Source organism: Pelophylax lessonae (assembly GCF_965119305.1).
Source record: "Pelophylax lessonae genome assembly, chromosome: 5".
NCBI classification, from domain to species: Eukaryota; Metazoa; Chordata; class Amphibia; order Anura; family Ranidae; genus Pelophylax; species Pelophylax lessonae.
Genome location: NC_138772.1, coordinates 400079828 through 400098519, shown reverse-complemented (window position 1 = coordinate 400098519; position 18692 = coordinate 400079828). Strand labels below are relative to the sequence as shown.

Genomic DNA, 18692 nt, shown 5'->3' with positions numbered 1-18692 from the left:
CTGGGACTTGTACTTTTATGTATACAAGACAGATACACTAGAAAGCTGGGACTTGTAGTTCCTGTATAATAAGACAGATACATATTATGCTGGGACTTGTAGTTCCTGTATAATAAGACAGATACATAAAATGCTGGGTCTTGTAGTTTCTGTATAAGACAGAAACAAAAAAAGTGCTGGGCCTTGCAGTTCCATTGTAACCAATTTTGAGAGAGAGAAATTAAGGACATCTGTCACTGGGATTGGGGGGGGGGGTCCTAGGGAGGACTGGCTCTGTGTTCCTCTCCTCTGCACCAGCGGCAGACTGTGTCTCTCCTCCTGACACTGACAGTTTCAGACTATGCTGACAATCAAGGGTCCTTCTTACCTTGGAGTGTAGAAGCCGCATTGAGACAGGAAGCTGGAGCCAGAGTAGGGGGTGGTACCTAGGAGTATTAGCTGCTCTGTTGGTCCCTCCCCCTGCCACTTTCTTTCTCGCCCACCAATGTGTGCTGGCTGTTTTCTCTATGCATGGAACAAAGGGGTGGAGCCCTGCATATCGGCCCTGCCCTTCCCGACATCAGAGTTTCAATTTGACAGCTCCACTCATGGATTCACACACACTCTCACTGCGGCTGTACGCCCCGCTGGCTAGGGACTGTTGGGACTCAAGGTATGCTATTCCACAAGTGATGGATTCTTCAGGGGAGAGAGGGATGCAGAGAGGGAGGGCGATCACCGCTAGAGCGCCTATCTTGCCTATAGGTAGCACCAGTCCTGACAGCGCTCCTGTTGCCCATGGGGCCCTGTGCGTCTGCACAGTTCGCACACCCCAAAGGCTGGCCCTGGCCGGGGGACAAGAACGAGACTCGATCTTGTAGCTGACTCGAATTACTTTGTGGACCAACTTGTCTTGTACCAGGGAAGTCCACGGGTAGACCCAGACTCCACTTCCAGGGCAGCCAAATTGGAATCAGGATCTGATGAGGAAGGGGGGGCTTTTTGCTAGCCAGCCGCCTGAAGACCACCTCCACCCAGGACACAAAAGACTCCAGGACCGCCGTCCGTGCGTCGATGCATGGTTGGGACCCGGTGGACCTCGCAGCCTCAGAGAGGGTATCAGGTGGGGAAATGTGCTCCAAGACTCCATGAGTCACCAGGAGGACGCCACAAAAAGTGTAAAACACTGCAAGGGACAACCCCAACCAAATTGGCAGCACCACCTGGTTGCCAGGCACAAGCACCAAGTGATCCTCAGCAGAGATGGAGAGAACCCCGCCAGTCTCACCACCCAGCAGAAACAGGCACCTGCAGCCACCGGGATAATCTGCACTCCACGCGCGGCGAACAGGAAGTGAAAGGATCTAGGCGTCAGAACCAGGGGATGCAGAGGGGCTCCCAATCTTGAAATTTCCGCCCACAGGGCTCCACTGTCATGGCCTCTGCTATTTTCAATTGTAAAGCACCGCAAAATGGCCACTGTGTATAGAAACACAGGCTACAACAAAATGGTGGCCCCGTGTTGCACCACGAGGCTTACAGGGACCTAGGCCTCAAGGACAGACCCAGGCAGAAGCCTCCACAAGGTAAACCCCCCCCCCCCCGCACAGTCGATCATCCGGTCCCTGGCAGCGCACCCCCCCCAGCCCAGCGCCCTGCCCCCACCCCAGGAGTTGGATCAGACCACTCAAACAGCCCCCATATGTGGAAGGAAGGGGGGGGGGGAGGGAGTATGATGGGGGACTGATGACAAGGGGGGGTGCCCGGGGGTCCAACCGTCCCAAAGAGGGGCCCACGTCCACCCTAAAACCCTCAAGAGGGAGAGGGAGGGGGGGCAGCTACTCTCACCATACCAGGAACAAAGCGGGCACCGCCCCAGAGAGAACCCCTCTCCATTGAAATAGGGGGCTGTCGGCCAGGAGGAACGCTGCGACTTGGGCCAAGACCCGGTTGTATGCGACCTCACGAGCCTTTTATAACTCGCAGGCCAGCCCCCCATCTAGTGGGGCTATGTCGCGGCCGACCTAGCGCGGAGCTGAGGTCTGCGCACGCTCGCTGGCCAGACTAGGGTGACCATTGGATCTTGATTATCAAGCCTGTCACCCAGTCATGCAGTTGATTGTTGATCTCATAGGAAAAATCCAGCAAACTAGGTCCTTACCTAGTTTGCTAGGTCCAGAACTAGGTCCTTACTCCTGACTAGGCATTACCAAGCCCTTGCACTACATAGTTGTTGGCAGATCCAAAGGAGATTGTACAGTCAGAGCTTTAGCCATGAAACCTCCCATCACATATAAGCGCAAATAGGCAGATAACAGAGGTAGGGCCAGGGACAGCCCTTATTTATCTTCATCTGCGCCTTTATCACTAGTCTGCTGAGTATTTTTGACAGCTGACTTTCACTGGTGGTAATATCCACATTTATACTACATGCCAAGTGAAAATTGGCCAGGTTTGGACAGGCTTACTTATGTAATTTTACATAACCCTTCTTGCCAGGTTTAGGGACTGTGTTGATAGGCTTTTGACCTGTGATTATGACCTCAGTTTGAGGTTTCTAAAGTTATTCGAATTTATTGATTGATATGTGCTTTTGACCAGCACTTGACCGCCTTCTAGCCTGCTTCAAGTGTGTTATAAAGTATTATAGACTTGTCTGACCAAAGGCCATTAGTAAATTTTAGTATATGTACAAAGGATTAAAATGTACACTTCAGTTTAAAAAAAAAAAAAAACACATCACAAACAAACTCCAAAACTGAATATAGCAACACACAGGCATAGCACTTCTGTTTTCCACCATTCCCTGAGTACACAACACCTTGCTGTGTAAATTAATTTAATCTGTAAGTACCTTGTTGTTCTGAGAACACCTAATCCTAAAACCCCGTTTACTAAAAATGGCGCCATAATTGTGTGGATATATTTTAATTCTGTAAAATATAGGAATGTCTCTGGTAAATTTGCATACACCTGATCTAACTCCACTGCAACCTATAGGAAGCAACACGTGTATGACGATGTAATGAAGGATAAAGGTTGTACAGCAAGTGGCAGAAGCATGTTCAAAATTACAATAACCAAAGAATAAATTAAGTGAAGTTTTTGACTTTTACATAGTTACAGTGTTTCATAGATAATAACCATTCACTAAACAAGTATACTTGTTGACTAAACAGCTTTTAAAGCATGTGTTACCTTGCTCGGTGACCATAACTTTATCTCTGGTTTGAATCATGTGTGGGTTTGCTTGCAACACAGATGCTGGTTCACAACCTCTCTGCACTGACCTGCCCATCCTCTTTGGCACATGGGTTCCTCCGGCCTGGAAAAGCATAAATAGTAACAGCAAAGTGAATGAACAAACACTGGATATTCTATTAGTTATATTAGGACAGTATTAGTGGTTCATGATAGCCATTTTTAAATTGTGTACTACTTTGTTGTAAAATTCAGCTTTAAACCACAGTCCTTTCAACAAAATCTCTCTGTGGGCTACTGCAGCTGATAGACACCTAAATGAACACTCCCTCTGCTGCAAATATGTCGAGAGTACAGTAGCTTAGCAGGCAGTAGTCTTTATGGCCTTACTGGTCAGAATATCTGTGTGTATCTCCACTATTCCACCTGTATTTTTTAGTAACTCCTGTAACAGCTACATGCTATTCAACCAATTTTGCTTACAATATTTCCTAAAATATGTATTTGTGTATGAGTGGAGTAAAATTAAAATTACCTCCATGTCATCAAACAGATGACTGCCACCTTGGACTACTTTGTTATCTTCAAGCTTACGAGAAGACCCAGGATCTCCTTTAAGAATCCTTTTGTTATCTATTTGCAGCGAGGTATCTTCCCTTATTTCTTTGGAGAGCAGTGATTGAGTACTGTTAGTTGCGGTCTTCAGGGTTTCCTGTATGGTAGCTTGTTTTAGTTTGTTTCTGGGGTTTTCACGACTACTTTCCTGAGGATGCAATCCTGAGAATCCAGGGCTCCAGGAATCCAGGGCTCCAGAGAGATCCAACGGCTTGTCTAGGCAGTTATCTTTAGTGTTTGTGGAAGTTTTCAAGGGAAAATTGTTCTCCTTGTTAAGAGAAGATATTTCACAATTTTTTTCTTCATCATTTTCTACTTTTTTACGCTTCCCACACCTGCCTGTTGTCTGTCTGTAAACATCAGTTTCAAGATGATTTTTGGAAACAAAGGCACCATTTGTGCTGGCTCCACTAATAACCGAGTTAGCGGGTGTTCGCTTTAATGACACTTGTTTGTTGCTTGAGCACTGACTAATTACAGAGTCTGGTTCTTGCCACAGACTGATAGCAGTCGCCACAGAGGCATCTTCACGCTTTGAAAGTATGTGGTGAGGGCTTCTGTTAGGAAGCTGTTGGTTCAGGAGAGACACACTACTGTCCAGTGTGCCATTATTCTCCAGTTTTGAAGTAGGCATCCCAAATACTGGTGACAACCGATGGGTATCCCACTCAATTTCATGTACATTGCTTTGTAGATTCTCGGAAAATCTAAAATATTAGCACAAAATATTAACGAAGAATTATTTATATGTAGGTTATTTACATATAGATCCATACATGCTAAAAAAACTGCAAAAGAAAAGAAAAAAACTGTCTGCAAAGCGCAAGCTCAAGTCTACATGCAATGGGGAGAATTAAATAAAACTGAAGCAGACAGAATCTGGAGAAGCTGTGCATAGTAACTAATAAGCTTCTAGTTTCAGCTCTTTCAGTTAAAGTGGAACAAAATCCTCCTGTCTGTTAAAGCCAAAGAAGCTATCATCTTAGCCGCTGCTTGCACTGCAGTTGCTAAGGTGCTGCATCATATATGTCACCAGCTGTTTGATGGCTTGACAGTTTAATTGAGGGCACAATTAGCTCGAACAGTTCTCATTCACAGAACTGGCTGTAAAGGCTAAAGATTTTTAACCTTAATGCATTCTCTGCATTAGGGTAAAAAAAAACCTAACTTTCAGCTCCCTCCTAGCCGTGCAGATACCTACCTGAGCCTGGAACCCTTGGCTCTTGCTGCTGTCAATTAAATCCTGTGATAAAGGAGCAGGAGATGGGGCTGAGCTGCAGTGTTAATTTCGTCTAAAACCCACTAAAACATTTTCGTCTACTAAATGAACATAATTTTAGTCTACTAAAATACGACTAAAACCAAAACAATTCAGATGACTAAAATACGACAAACTAAAATGGCATTTTAGTCTTAAGACTAAAATACGACTAAAACTAAAATGGCATTTTAGTCAAAAGACTATAACTAAAACTAAATCGAAATTTGCTGCCAAAATTAACACTGGTGCATGCTCAAAGCTTAATACCATAAATAATAACATATTAGATTTTTCACTCCAGGACCAGCAGTAGTATATAATGAGTTTGGAAATTGTAGAGAAATGCTTAAATAATGCATTACAAACTACAATTGAACTACACCCATTTGATTATAAATGACTAAAATTTTAGTCGACTAAAATGTACTGGAGTTTTAGTCAACTAAAATGTACTGGAGTTTTAGTCGACTAAAATGTACTGGAGTTTTAGTCGACTAAAATGTACTGGAGTTTTAGTCGACTAAAATGTACTGGAGTTTTAGTCGACTAAAATGTACTGGAGTTTTAGTCGACTAAAATGTACTGGTGTTTTAGTCGACTAAAATGTACTGGAGTTTTAGTCGACTAAAATGTACTGGAGTTTTAGTCGACTAAATACGATAAAAACTAAAACACTTGCAGAAGAATAAAATGGGACTAAAAGTAAAATGCCATTTTAGTCCTAAGACTAAGACTAAAACTAAATTGAAATTTGCTGCCAAAATTAACACTGCTGAGCTGCACTGTGTGTGTCATTAGACGAACATAGTCTCAGCTCAAGATCAAGTCCGCACATGTGCCACCATCAGGAGCGCCTTCCTATGTTGGCATATGGAGAAGAGGAAAAGTTCTGGCTGGGGAACGCGGAAGAGGAGGATCGGGAGTTCCTCTTTGCAAAACCACTGCACATAGCAGGTATGTATATCATATTTGTTATTTAAAAAAAAAAAAACAAACAAAAAAATAACCTTTACAATCACTTAAGGCTCCGTTCACATGTGGGCTTTCTTGGGCGTTTTTGGAGCGTTTTTCTGCTCACTAATCAGCTCTCAAAACGCCCAACAAGACAAATCCCATTCATTGCAATGACCCTTGTTCACATCTGAGCGTTTTGACGCCCTAAGGAAAACGCCCAACGCTCAAAAAAGTACTTGAGCTTCTTTTTGGGCAGATCACAGGCGTTTTGTCCCATAGACCTCAATGCAAAGTGATATTTGGCGTTTCACAGGCGTTTTACAAGCGTTTAGTTGCTCCTGATCAGCTCAAATAGCACAACTCTCCACCCAGCTCTCCACCCAGGTCTCCACCCCCTTGGCATGCCTCTGCTGTGAGCACATTTTCCTGAAACATGGAGAACAGCTTAGGCAGTTTAGGTGACCAGACCCTGCCATACCAAGGTGACCGTAGCCTGCTATCATACCAGGGTGACCGTAATGTAGTTTAGGTGAACTGACTCTGCTATGCCAGGCTGACCAAACTCTTCCATGCCAAGGTGACCGTAACAAAGTTTAGGTGAACTGACTCTGCTATGCCAGGCTGACCAAACTCTTCCATGCCAAGGTGACCGTAACAAAGTTTAGGTGAACTGACTCTGCTATGCCAGGCTGACCAAACTCTTCCATGCCAAGGTGACTGTAACGAAGTTTAGGTGAACTGACTCTGCTATGCCAGGCTGACCAAACTCTTCCATGCCAAGGTGAACGTAACGAAGTTTAGGTGAACTGACTCTGCTATGCCAGGCTGACCAAACTCTTCCATGCCAAGGTGACCGTAACGAAGTTTAGGTGAACTGACTCTGCTATGCCAGGCTGACCAAACTCTTCCATGCCAAGGTGACCGTAACGAAGTTTAGGTGAACTGACTCTGCTATGCCAGGCTGACCAAACTCTTCCATGCCAAGGTGACCGTAACGAAGTTTAGGTGAACTGACTCTGCTATGCCAGTCTGACCAAACTCTTCCATGCCAAGGTGACCGTAACGAAGTTTAGGTGAACTGACTCTACTATGCCAGGGTGAACAAACTCTTCCATGCCATGGTGACCGTAACGAAGTTTAGGTGAACTGACCCCACTATGCCAGGGTGACCAAACTCTTCCATGCCAAGGTGACCGTAACGAAGTTTAGGTGAACTGACTCTGCTATGCCAGGCTGACCAAACTCTTCCATGCCAAGGTGACCGTAACGAAGTTTAGGTGAACTGACTCTACTATGCCAGGGTGACCAAACTCTTCCATGCCATGGTGACCGTAACGAAGTTTAGGTGAACTGACTCTACTATGCCAGGGTGACCAAACTCTTCCATGCCAAGGTGACCGTAATGTAGTTTAGGGTAACTTGACTCTGCTATGCCAAGGTGACCGTAATGTAGATATATATATGGAATCAAAAAACACCATTTTGAAGCCCTAAAACCCAATAAATGCCCCTAAAAAGTGCCTAGGGTTCTGGATCATGCCCCAGGGACTATGAATCAGGCAAAAAAAAGTTCTTAAAAATTGTCGCTTTTGATAGAGAGCCAATTATTGAAAAAAAAAAAAAAAAAATATTTCTTTGGATTTAGTTTTAATTTTAGTGTCTGTGGGGTCTAAAAAGTGTACCTGTGAAGTTTCAGCTCTGTAGCATGTCCAGAACCATAAAAAAAAAAAAAAGATCATGCAGAAGAGGAGGTCCCTGGGAGGTCCAATGCAGAGGAGGAGGTCCCTGGGAGGTTCCTTTGCAAATGTTGTAAAAAAAACACTCTGCTTTTCCATTGGTCACCAAAAACACCTGTTAAAAATGCCCAAAAAAACGCCTGTAAAACGCTTGCAAACGCCTATAAAAACGCCTGTAAAACGCCTGAAAAACGATAAACAAACGCCTGAAAAACGCCAACGCCTACATGTGAACGGAGCCTAAAAAACGTAGCTGTTTTGGGAAACTGTGATACCAAGGGGTTTAGTTTTGCTTTGAAAATGAAAGATATAAGCTGATAAGTTGCCATGCACAGCTGCTTCAGTCTTAGAAAATCCCCCTTAAAATGTTTTCTACATACAACAATTTTCTCAGAATACGACTTATCCTTAACATTTTGACTGGCAATTAGACAGTCTGTACCTACAGTACATTATTAATAATGCCTTCCATGAGCCAAACATCCTTAGTTTAGAAATGCACATTTTATCAAGTTACAAAAGATATTTTACAGTCCAGCTAAATTAAATGGAAGCAGCAATACCAATACTGGACAAAACATTATGTCCATATGTATAAAAATACAGATGAAAAAAGTACTGATTACAGGTTTTATGCTAGGTAGAGAAGTAATTTCATACAAACTCACCCTAGCTCACTGTTTCCTAGAGAATGTTCTTCATTTTTACCATGTACTGTAGCTGCACTGGTCCTGGCAGTGTTTAATACACTCTGGGATTGCTTGAACAAAGCATATGCAGTCAGCATTAATACTTCAGAAACAGATTTCATTTACACATTACTAATTTTCTTGATAGTATAAAAGATGTACATTTGTAAATTCTGCACTCACTGCCACCATTCTAGGTTTTCACCACCTGTTTACTAGTATTGTATTTTTGTGTACATTTGGCTGCAACCCTGCTCTCCTAGTTCACGTGCACATTAGGATTCTCATTTGATTCCCATCCTACTTTCATTGCTGATTTTTTGTGAATAAAAAAAAGAATTTCTGCTACTCTGTACTTTCTAGCTAGCAATAGTGTGAGGCAGCAGGGGGCTGAGCAGCATTAAATGTGCGCACACAGCCAATATAAAATATACTGTATAACCGGAGCGATTGACAAAGTTTCTGAGCCAGTATCTTAAGCTGGCCATACACGGACCTAATTTCAGCTGGTTATTTATGAATCAGATAAAATTCAAGCCGTGGTTGGACCGATGTCCCTCTGGTCTGACACCTTGTCTGAAAATCGTCAGCAGAACAGCGACTGAATTCAAACAGATGTAGCCACTTTGTGGGCACTCTGGCAGCCATGGGTGCGGGTTCTCGGGAATACAATAGCTGGCAGGAAAGATTCCTCCATCCATAAGTTTAGTGTTGATGGGGGAATTAAAATATTTCTCTCCACTAGCCCATGGAGCTAAATAAAAGAAATTAGTTTATGGACAGCTTAGAACCTAGAAATAGATTCTTGCATTGGATGATGCCCTAGCATCAGTCCTGGCCATCTGTAGCGAAAGGGAGATTAATTATTTTTTACTATAGGAGTTGCTCTCCTGTTTTTGATTACAGAATTTCATGTACAGATTAGTATGTGTCCCTCTAGAGCAGGCATATGCAAACGGTGGCCCTCCAGTTGTTGCAAAACTACAAGTCCCATCATGCCTCTGCCTCTGGGTGTCATGCTTGTGGCTGTCAGAGTCTTGCTATGCCTCATGGGACTTTTAGTTCTGCAACATCTGGAGGGCCAGAGTTTGCATATCCCCGCTCTAGAGGGTATTTGTACATGATATTGTTCATAGGATTCATCAGATATACAGTTGTGCCCATTGTTTTACATACCCTGGTAGAATTTATGATTTCTTGGCCATTTTTCAGAGAATATGAATGAGAACACAAAAACTTTTCCTTCACTCATAGTTAATAAATGGCTTTAGCCAAACACTATCAAATCAACTGTGTTTACTCTTTTTAAATCATAATGACAACAGAAACTACCCAAAGTTTACATACCCCAGTCTAATACCGTGTATTTCCTCCTTTAACATCAATGACAGCTTGAAGTCTTTTGTGGTATTTGTGGATGAGGCTCTTTATCTTCTCAGATGATAAAGCTGCCCATTCTTCCTGGCAAAAATCCTGCAGTTCTTGTAAATTCTTGGGCGGTCTTGCATGAATTGCACGTTTGAGATCTCCCCAGAGTGGCTCAATGATATTGAGTTCAGGAGACTGAGATGGCCACTCCAGAAGCTTCACTTTATTCTGCTGTAGCCAATGACAGGTCAACTTGGCCTTGTGTTTAGGATCATTGTCATGTTGGAATGTCCAAGTGCGTACCCTGCGCAGCTTCCGGGCTGATGAATGCAAATTTTCCTCCATTATTTTTTGATAACATACTGCACTCATCTTGCCATCAATTCTGACCAAATTCCCTGTGCCTTTGTAGCTCACACATCCCCAAAACATCAGCGATCCACCTCCGTGTTTCACAGTAGGAATGGTGTACCGTCCATCATAGGCCTTGTTGACTCCTCTCCAAATGTAGCATATGGTTGAGGCCAAAAAAATGGATTTTTGTAAGATCTTACCGTAAAATCCTTTTCTCTTAAGCTCATTGACAGACGTAGTCTTCTTGATTCTCAAGAGCTGGGTTATGTTGTCTTCGCAGGAGTAGGACTAGGCAGAAAGACAAAACGTTCTGGCTCCACCTTAGGGGCAGTCCCTGAGGGTATATCCTCCCTCTCTCTGCTACAGGGAATCAGTTCTGTTTTAAAGCAGTACAGAGAATTTAACCCAACCCAACTCAATGATAGAGGGGCGGGTACTACGTCTGTCAATGAGCTTAAGAGAAAAGGATTTTACGGTAAGATCTTACAAAAATCCATTTTTCTCTATCGCTCATTGACAGACGTAGTCTTCTTGATTCTCAAGAGCTGGGACATCCAGAAGCAGTGCCACAAATGAGGGGTGGGATTGACAAAATCAAATCCAATCTAGAAGGCCCAACCGGTGCCAAACTAGAAGTTTTAAAGGCTCATTATAAACAAAGAATGAGACTAAAGAAAAATTTTCCAACGGAAAAAACCCTCGAGGTAGACCACTGGTCTCCTCAAATTGCGGCCTGCAAAACCTTGCGGCCAAACGAGGCATCAGACGATGCCATTACATCAACTTTATAATGTTTAGTAAAGGTATGCACCGACGACCAGGTAGCCGCCTTGCACACCTGGACCACTGACGCCTGATGGCGAAAGGCCCATGACGCACTAAGTGCCCGAATGGAGTGCGCCTTAACAGGGAACGGGGGCTCCCGACCCTTAATAGAATAAGCCTGTACTACCGTCTGTCTGATCCATCTGGAAATGGTCGCGGCAGATGCAGGGAACCCCTTTTTGGGTCCATCTGGGATCACAAAAAGTGAATCCGTCTTGCGAAACGAGTCTGTCGTTTTCAAGTATACCCTGATCGCCCGGACCACATCCAAGGAGTGTAAAGCAAACTCCCGAGGATGACTGGGCTTAGGACACAGGGAAGGTAATACAATTACTTCATTCAGATGAAATTCTGAAACCACTTTTGGTAGGAAGGATGGATTCGGACGAAGAACCACCTTATCTCTATGAACCACCAGATATGGTGAACGACAAGATAATGCGGCCAGTTCTGACACCCTGCATGCAGAAGTAATAGCCACCAAGAAGGCCACCTTCTGGGACAACGTAGGTAGAGGAATCTCCCTAATATCTTCAAAGGGAGGTTTCTGAAGAACCGACAACACTAAATTAAGATCCCAGGGGGGTAACGGCGCGTGCACTGGCGGAGCCAGATGTCGCACCCCCTGGATGAAATTCCGCACCAAGGAATGAGTAGCCAAAGGCTTCTGAAAGAAGATGGCTAATGCTGAGACCTGACCCTTGATAGTACTCAAGGCCAGTTTCTGCTCAACCCCTTGTTGCAGAAAAGCCAATATTCGACTAATCGAATAAGACCGAGGACGGAACCCCAAAGGTTCACACCATGCAATGTAGGACTTCCATGTGCGATGATAAATCTTTCTGGAAGTCGCTTTCCTTGCTTCAACTAGAGTAGGAATAACTGAAGCTGACAAACCTTTGTCCTTCAGCACCTGGGTCTCAATAGCCAGGCCGTTAAAGCCAGCGATCGTAAAGCAGGATGGAAGATCGGTCCCTGAGACAGTAGATCCTCCCTGAGAGGAAGTCTCCACGGGACGTCCGCCACCAGTCTGACCATGTCGGCGTACCAAGCTCGACGAGGCCAGTCCGGAGCTACCAGAATTACTGGAATTCCTTCCTCCTCTATCCTGCGAAGAAGTCTTGGCAGTAACGCGAGAGGAGGGAAGGCATACATTAGCTGGTATTGCCCCCACGGGGCGATCAGTGCGTCTGCGGTTTCTGCTAGAGGATCGCGGGAGCGAGCCACGAATCTCTGAACTTTCCTGTTGAATCGTGATGCCAACAGATCCACATCCGGGGTGCCCCACCGTAGGCACAACTGGTGGAAAACGTCTGGATGGAGGGACCATTCCCCCTGATCCAGGGTCTGACGGCTGAGATAATCTGCCTGCCAATTCTCCACCCCCGGAATGAACACCGCAGAGATTGCTGGAACAAAACGTTCCGCCCAGCGAAGAATGCAAGCCACTTCTTTGGCCGCTCGGACACTCTTGGTGCCCCCCTGGTGATTGACATAAGCCACGGCCGTGGCATTGTCCGACTGGATCCGAACCGGGCTGCCCTGGAGCTGCTCGGTCCAGTGAATCAGACAAAGTCTGATCGCTCTCAGTTCCAATACATTTATCGGTAACCTGGATTCTTCCGGGGACCAAAGTCCCTGGACAGATAACTGACCGAGAATTCCTCCCCATCCGGATAGACTGGCATCCGTGGTCACTATCGTCCAATATATTGGCAGAAATGACTTTCCCTGGCTGAGCATCGGAGACCGAAGCCACCAGACCAGAGACTCTCTGGTCTGTTTGCTCAATCGGATCTGATTGTCCAGGGATTCCGGATTCCGATTCCATCTGAGAAGAATCTCTTGCTGAAGAATTCGGGTATGGGACTGGGCAAATGGGACTGCTTCGAACGAAGCCACCATCAACCCCAGAACCCTCATGCAAGTCCGAAGGGAAGACCAGCTGTTGGATAGTAACAACTGGACTGCTGATTGAATCTTTCGGAGTTTCCCTACCGGAAGAAAAACTCTTGTCCTGACTGTGTCTAGAATTAGACCCAGATATTCGAGCCTCTGGGTGGGAACCAGAAATGACTTTTGCTGGTTCACCAGCCACCCGAATTCCTGTAAAGAAATCATAATAATTTCTATGTTTTGTAGCAAGGTCTGAGGAGACTCTGCATGAAGCAGAAGATCGTCTAGGTAACCAAGGATCGATATGCCTCTTTGGCGCAGAAGTGCCAACATTGGGGCCAACACCTTTGTGAAGACCCGCGGAGCCGTGGCGAGACCGAAAGGTAACGCCACAAACTGATAGTGGTTCTCTTCTACGGAAAAGCGTAGAAACCGCTGATGTCCTGCGAAAATGGGAATGTGAAGATAGGCGTCCTTGATGTCTATGGACGCTAGGACATCCCCTGGATGCAGGAAGGCTGCTACTGTGCGAATGGACTCCATTCTGAATCTTCTTATGTTGACAAAAGAATTGAGTGCTCTTAAGTCCAGAATTGGACGCACTTTGCCCTCTTTCCTGGGTATTGTAAATAGGTTTGAATAAAACCCTTGAAACCGTTCTGTCCAAGGAACGTGGACTACCACTCCTTGTTGTAGTAAATCTGTGACTGCTCTCCGCAGATCTTCTAAACGATCTGAGGATAGTCGGATATTGGAAGGGAAGAATCGCGCCGGTGGGAGAGATCGAAACTCGATCTTGTACCCTGACCTTATGACTTCGCAAACCCATTTGTCCGGGATTCTGGAAAGCCATGGATCTGGGAACCGGCGAAGACGTCCCCCCACCCCAGTTATGGGTGGGGGCGCACCTTCAGGCTTTGGATGGTTTATCTTCAGGTCTGGAGGGGGCGGGCTTTTGCTTGCCCGACCAACGACCCCTGACGCCTCCTGCAGGAGCTTTGGAGGACTTAGTTTTTTCACCCGCGGGACGAAAAAACCTCTTGTGAGCAGAAAAAGAAGGCCCTCGTCTTTGACGAGTTCCTCTACCTTTAAAATTTTGCGGTAAAAAGGTGCTCTTTCCACCCGTGAGATCTTTAATGATCTCATCTAAGTTGGCTCCAAATAGACGCTCTCCTGAAAAGGGGATATTAGCCAATGCTTTTTTGGAACCTTGGTCGGCTAACCAACCTTTTAGCCACAGTGTACGCCTGAGAACCACTGCTGAGACTGATGCTCGCGCCAATAATGGAGTGGCTTCTAACGCCGCATCACACACAAACTGTAACCCCTGTATCATTTGTTCCAACAAATCTGATACCGCCTGAGGGACCTCTTCTAAGTCCCGGCGTAACCACTTGGTCCATTCAGTTACAGCCTGCAAAACCAGACCAATAGCTATTATAGGTCTGAAAGCTGATCCAATCAAGGAAAACATGGTGCGAGACATAGCTTCTATCTTGCGATCCACTGGATCTTTAAAAGACGGAGCGTCTTCTAAAGGAATAACCGTGGCTTTATTCAATCTAGCAATTGGTGAATCCACCACAGGTGGTTCTGTCCATTTCTTAATAAGGGTTTCCTCAAACGGATAACGCCTGTCAATGTGTTTAGAAATAGTAAAAGTGCGTTTTGGCAGACGCCATTCTTCTTCGATTGGATTGCCAAAACATTTGGGCAATGGAAAAACCTTCGCCACTTTGATGCGTTTTTTAGTCCCAAAAGGGATTTCAGTTTCAGCTATTTCCGAAGGAATACCCTGTAACCTTAAGGTCTCTTGAACAGATACAATGAGTGCGTTTACCAACGCTTCCTCTCGGGCTATGGCGGATGCCGAAACATCCTCCTCACTGTCTGAAGAGACAGGACCCGAGACACCAATCCCAGATGAAGTACCTGCAACTGCAGAAATGGGCTCAGAGTCTGAATCCGAGGTTTCAGATAATATGGGGTTAGGCGGGGGTCGCTTTCTTGCGCCCTGTCCCTGACAAGCCACTTCCACCCGGGACACAAAAGTTTCCATAATAGCTGACAATGATTCAATTGTCAATGGGGTGCTGGAGGATCCCGCAGACCCCTCGAGGGGATCCGGAGGAGATACATGAGTGGCAGGGTCCATGTTAATTCAGGACACCTTTGCCAGCAAAAAAAAAAAAAAAAAAAAAAAGAAAAAGTTGTGTGTCTCCCCCTAGCGCAATAGCGCCCCTCAGAGTACCTGCTTCTCGATCCCACAGAGAGAGAGAGGGACCCCCAAGGCTCACCAATCGATGCAGTGCAGTTTCCAACCAACTGCAGTCAGCGTCTGTCTTACACAGACTGGAAGGAGCTGTTTGCTTTTTCCCGGGTAGAAGGACGTGGCTCCGCCCCCTGTGTACGCCTTCCGGCGTTCCCAGCTCTCCACGAGGTAGCTGGGCTCACAAAACATGGCCGCCCCCATAGAAGAGACATAAGACTCCAAAAACATGGCGGCCGGCGTGACCTGAGGACATACATGCATTTGGTCTACGGCAAAATGGCGGCGGACCGCCAAAATCGTTTTCCCAGCACATCCACCTGCATCTCTGCTAAGAGGCGATATATGGATCTACAGGAGATACACTACACATAAGGTAGGATTATACCTCCTATGTCTGCTGTAATGTTACAGTCTGCTGGGTAGAGTGTTAGCTCTTAAACCAAGTCCACTTCCCACAAACACATGCTGTATTACAAGGGGGACTTTTAAGTATCAGATATATACTGACCATATATGGAGGGGCCCATAATACATACTGCCTCATATCGAGGAAAAAAAGGGAACGTTTACTCACCATACCGAACCGACAGGCACCCTCTCTTCACAATACCCTCTCCACCGGGGTGGGGGTTTGTGGACCACTCCGGACGCCTCGACTCTCTGGTTCCTGGCGTCCAAGCGAGACTTTTAACTCGCAAGGTCAGTCCCTGCACTGGGACTCCGTCGCGGCCGACCCAGCGCGGAGCTCTGGTCTGCACGCGCTCGTAGGCAGAAACCGGGGTGACCACTGGATCTCAACATCCAGCCCGTCGCCCGGCCCCGCATACTTACTTGAATGTGTCGCGGCCGACCAAGCGCAATGCCATGGTCTGCGCGCGCTCGTAGGCCGGCTGGGGTGACCACAAGTGTCGCCCAGTCCGGCATCTTTGCTTGAAGATCTCACAGGAAAAAACACTGGAGAAAACTACCTAAAAAATGTCTTTTTCTTAAATAAAAAAGTCTTGCCAGGACCAAAAGATCCCAGCAAGGAACTTAGGTCCTTACTCCTGACTAGACAGAAAAAAACTGATTCCCTGTAGCAGAGAGAGGGAGGATATACCCTCAGGGACTGCCCCTAAGGTGGAGCCAGAACGTTTTGTCTTTCTGCCTAGTCCTACTCCTGCGGAGACAACATAACCCAGCTCTTGAGAATCAAGAAGACTACGTCTGTCAATGAGCGATAGAGAAAGCTAAATTTTGGTCTTATCACTCCAAATGACTTTGTGCCAGAAGGTTTGAGGCTTATTTGTGTGCTGTTTGGCGTATTGTAAGCGGGATACTTTGTGGCATTTGTGCAGTAATGGCTTTCTTCTGGCGACTGGACCATGCAGCCCATCTTTCTTCAAATGCCTCCTTATTGTGCATCTTGAAACAGCCACACCACGTTTTCAGAGAGTCGTGTATTTCACCTGAAGTTATTTGTGGGTTTTTCCTTTACATCCTGAACAATTTTCCTGGCAGCAGTGGCTGAAATTTTAGTTGGTCTACCTGACCGTGGTTTGGTTTGAACAGAACCCCTCATTTTCTACTTCTTCATTAGAGTTTGAACACTGCTGATTGGCATTCTCAATTCCTTGGATATCTATTTATATCCCTTTAATGTTTTATACAGTTGTTTTTATACAGTTCAACTACTTTTTCCTGCAGATCCTTTGAAAATCCAGAAACATCAGTGCAGCACTGATGAAAAATGCAAGGGTCTGTCAGAAGTCCAGAAACTTATTGGCCTTTTATACACACATACACTAATTACAAACAAACAGATCACAGATGAGGATGGTTACCTTTTATAGCCATTCAAACCCCTTTGTGTAAACTTGTGTGCATGTTATCAGGCCAAAATCACCAGGGTATATAAACTTTTGATCATGGTCATTTGGGTAGTTTCTGTTGTCATTATGATTTAAAAAGAGTAGCAATGATTGATAATAAATGGCTTCAGCCAAACACTAACCACGAGTGAAAGAAAAGTTTTTGTGTTGTCATTCAAATTCTTGGAAAAATGGCCAAGAAATCAAATTCTGCCAGGGTATGTAAACTTATGAGCACAACTGTATAGTGCTGTGAAAAGGGATTTCTGATTTTTTATTTTTTGAATTGTCACACTTAAATGATTCAGATCATTAAACAAATTTTATTATTAAACAAAAGATAACCCAAGTATATACAAAAAGCAGTTTTCAATCATGATTTTATTTATTAAAGGGAAAAAAAGATGTCTAAATCTGTAAAGCCCTGTGTGAAAAAGTAATTGCCCCCTAAACCTAATAACTGCTCATGCCACCCTTGGCGGCAACAACTGCAATCAAGCGAATGCGATAACTGGCAATGAGTCTTTTACATCACTGTGGAGGAAATGTTGTCCCGCTCTGCAGAATTGTTTTAATTTAGCCACATTGGAGGGTTTTCAAGCATGAGCTGCCTATTTAAGGTCATGCCACAGCATCTCAATTGGAATATCAGTCCGGACTTTGTCTAGGCCACTACAAAATCTTAATTTCATGTTTTTTATGAGCCATTCAGAGGTGGACACGCTGGTGTGTTTCGGATCATTATCCTGCTGCATACCCCAAGTGCACTTTAGGTCACAAACTGATGGCCAGACAGGATCCTTCAGGATTTTCGGTAAAGAGCAAAATTCATAGTTCCATCAATTATGGTAAGTCGTCCAGCCCCAGACCATCACACTACCACCACCATGTTTGACTGTTGGTATATACTTTTTATGAAATGCTCTGTCAGTTTTATGCAAGATGTAATACTTCTGTCTCATCAGTCTACAGAATATTTGCCCAAAAGTCTTGGGGATATTTAATATGTTACCCTCGCTGGAGTCCCATGTCTTAGATGCATGTCAATTACTTTGTTTCTCATTTGTTCTTGAATTATCTTAGATAACAGGATGTGTTGCTTTTTTAGATCTTTTAGCGTGATTTACTTTGTCAGACAGCTATTTAAATTATTGATTTAACAGGTCTGGCAGTAATCAGGTCTGGCAGCGGCAAGTGAAATTTCACTCCGCTTTCCAAAAAAACGTGGTTAACCATAGTTCATTTATGATTTAGCACAGGGGGCACTACTATTTCACTTAGGGCCAGGGCAAGTCTTGCCAGCTTTTTTCCCCCTTAAATAATTTAGTGTTTAAAAACTGCATTGTGTATTAATTTATTTTTTTTATTTAGTTATTTTGTGTAATATAAAAATTTGTTTGATAATCAGGAAGGGGGGAAATGTTTTTTTTTTCACTTTTGTGTAGTTCTGGCCATTGTGTGCATGCCTGCTAAAATACTTGCACATGTAAAGCTCATCATACACTTTACAATTCAACTGTACAATCTTTGTAAAATCTCCTTTAGATAGATATTCCATAGCAAAGGAATATAAGGACCTTCCTAAACTATCCATTTAATATGTATTCAATCAGGCAGGTCACTGTACTACAGTCAGATTGTAACATGCTTGGTCATTCTAAAGATCTATCACCAACATTTTTGCATCCTTGT

The 18692-nt window shown here is 44.7% G+C and overlaps 1 protein-coding gene across 1 annotated transcript in view; it reads right to left on the bottom strand.

Annotated features, from left to right (window-relative positions):
• Window positions 1-18692, bottom strand: part of RBBP8 (RB binding protein 8, endonuclease) — a 145071-nt gene that overhangs the window by 49095 nt on the left and 77284 nt on the right. The window contains exons 10-12 of the mRNA XM_082258678.1: window positions 8415-8506; window positions 3716-4502; window positions 3178-3304 (exon numbers count right to left, since the gene is read on the bottom strand). Coding sequence (XP_082114804.1) covers window positions 3178-3304; window positions 3716-4502; window positions 8415-8506 — 1006 coding nt within the window. The remainder of the gene's footprint in view (window positions 1-3177; window positions 3305-3715; window positions 4503-8414; window positions 8507-18692) is intronic.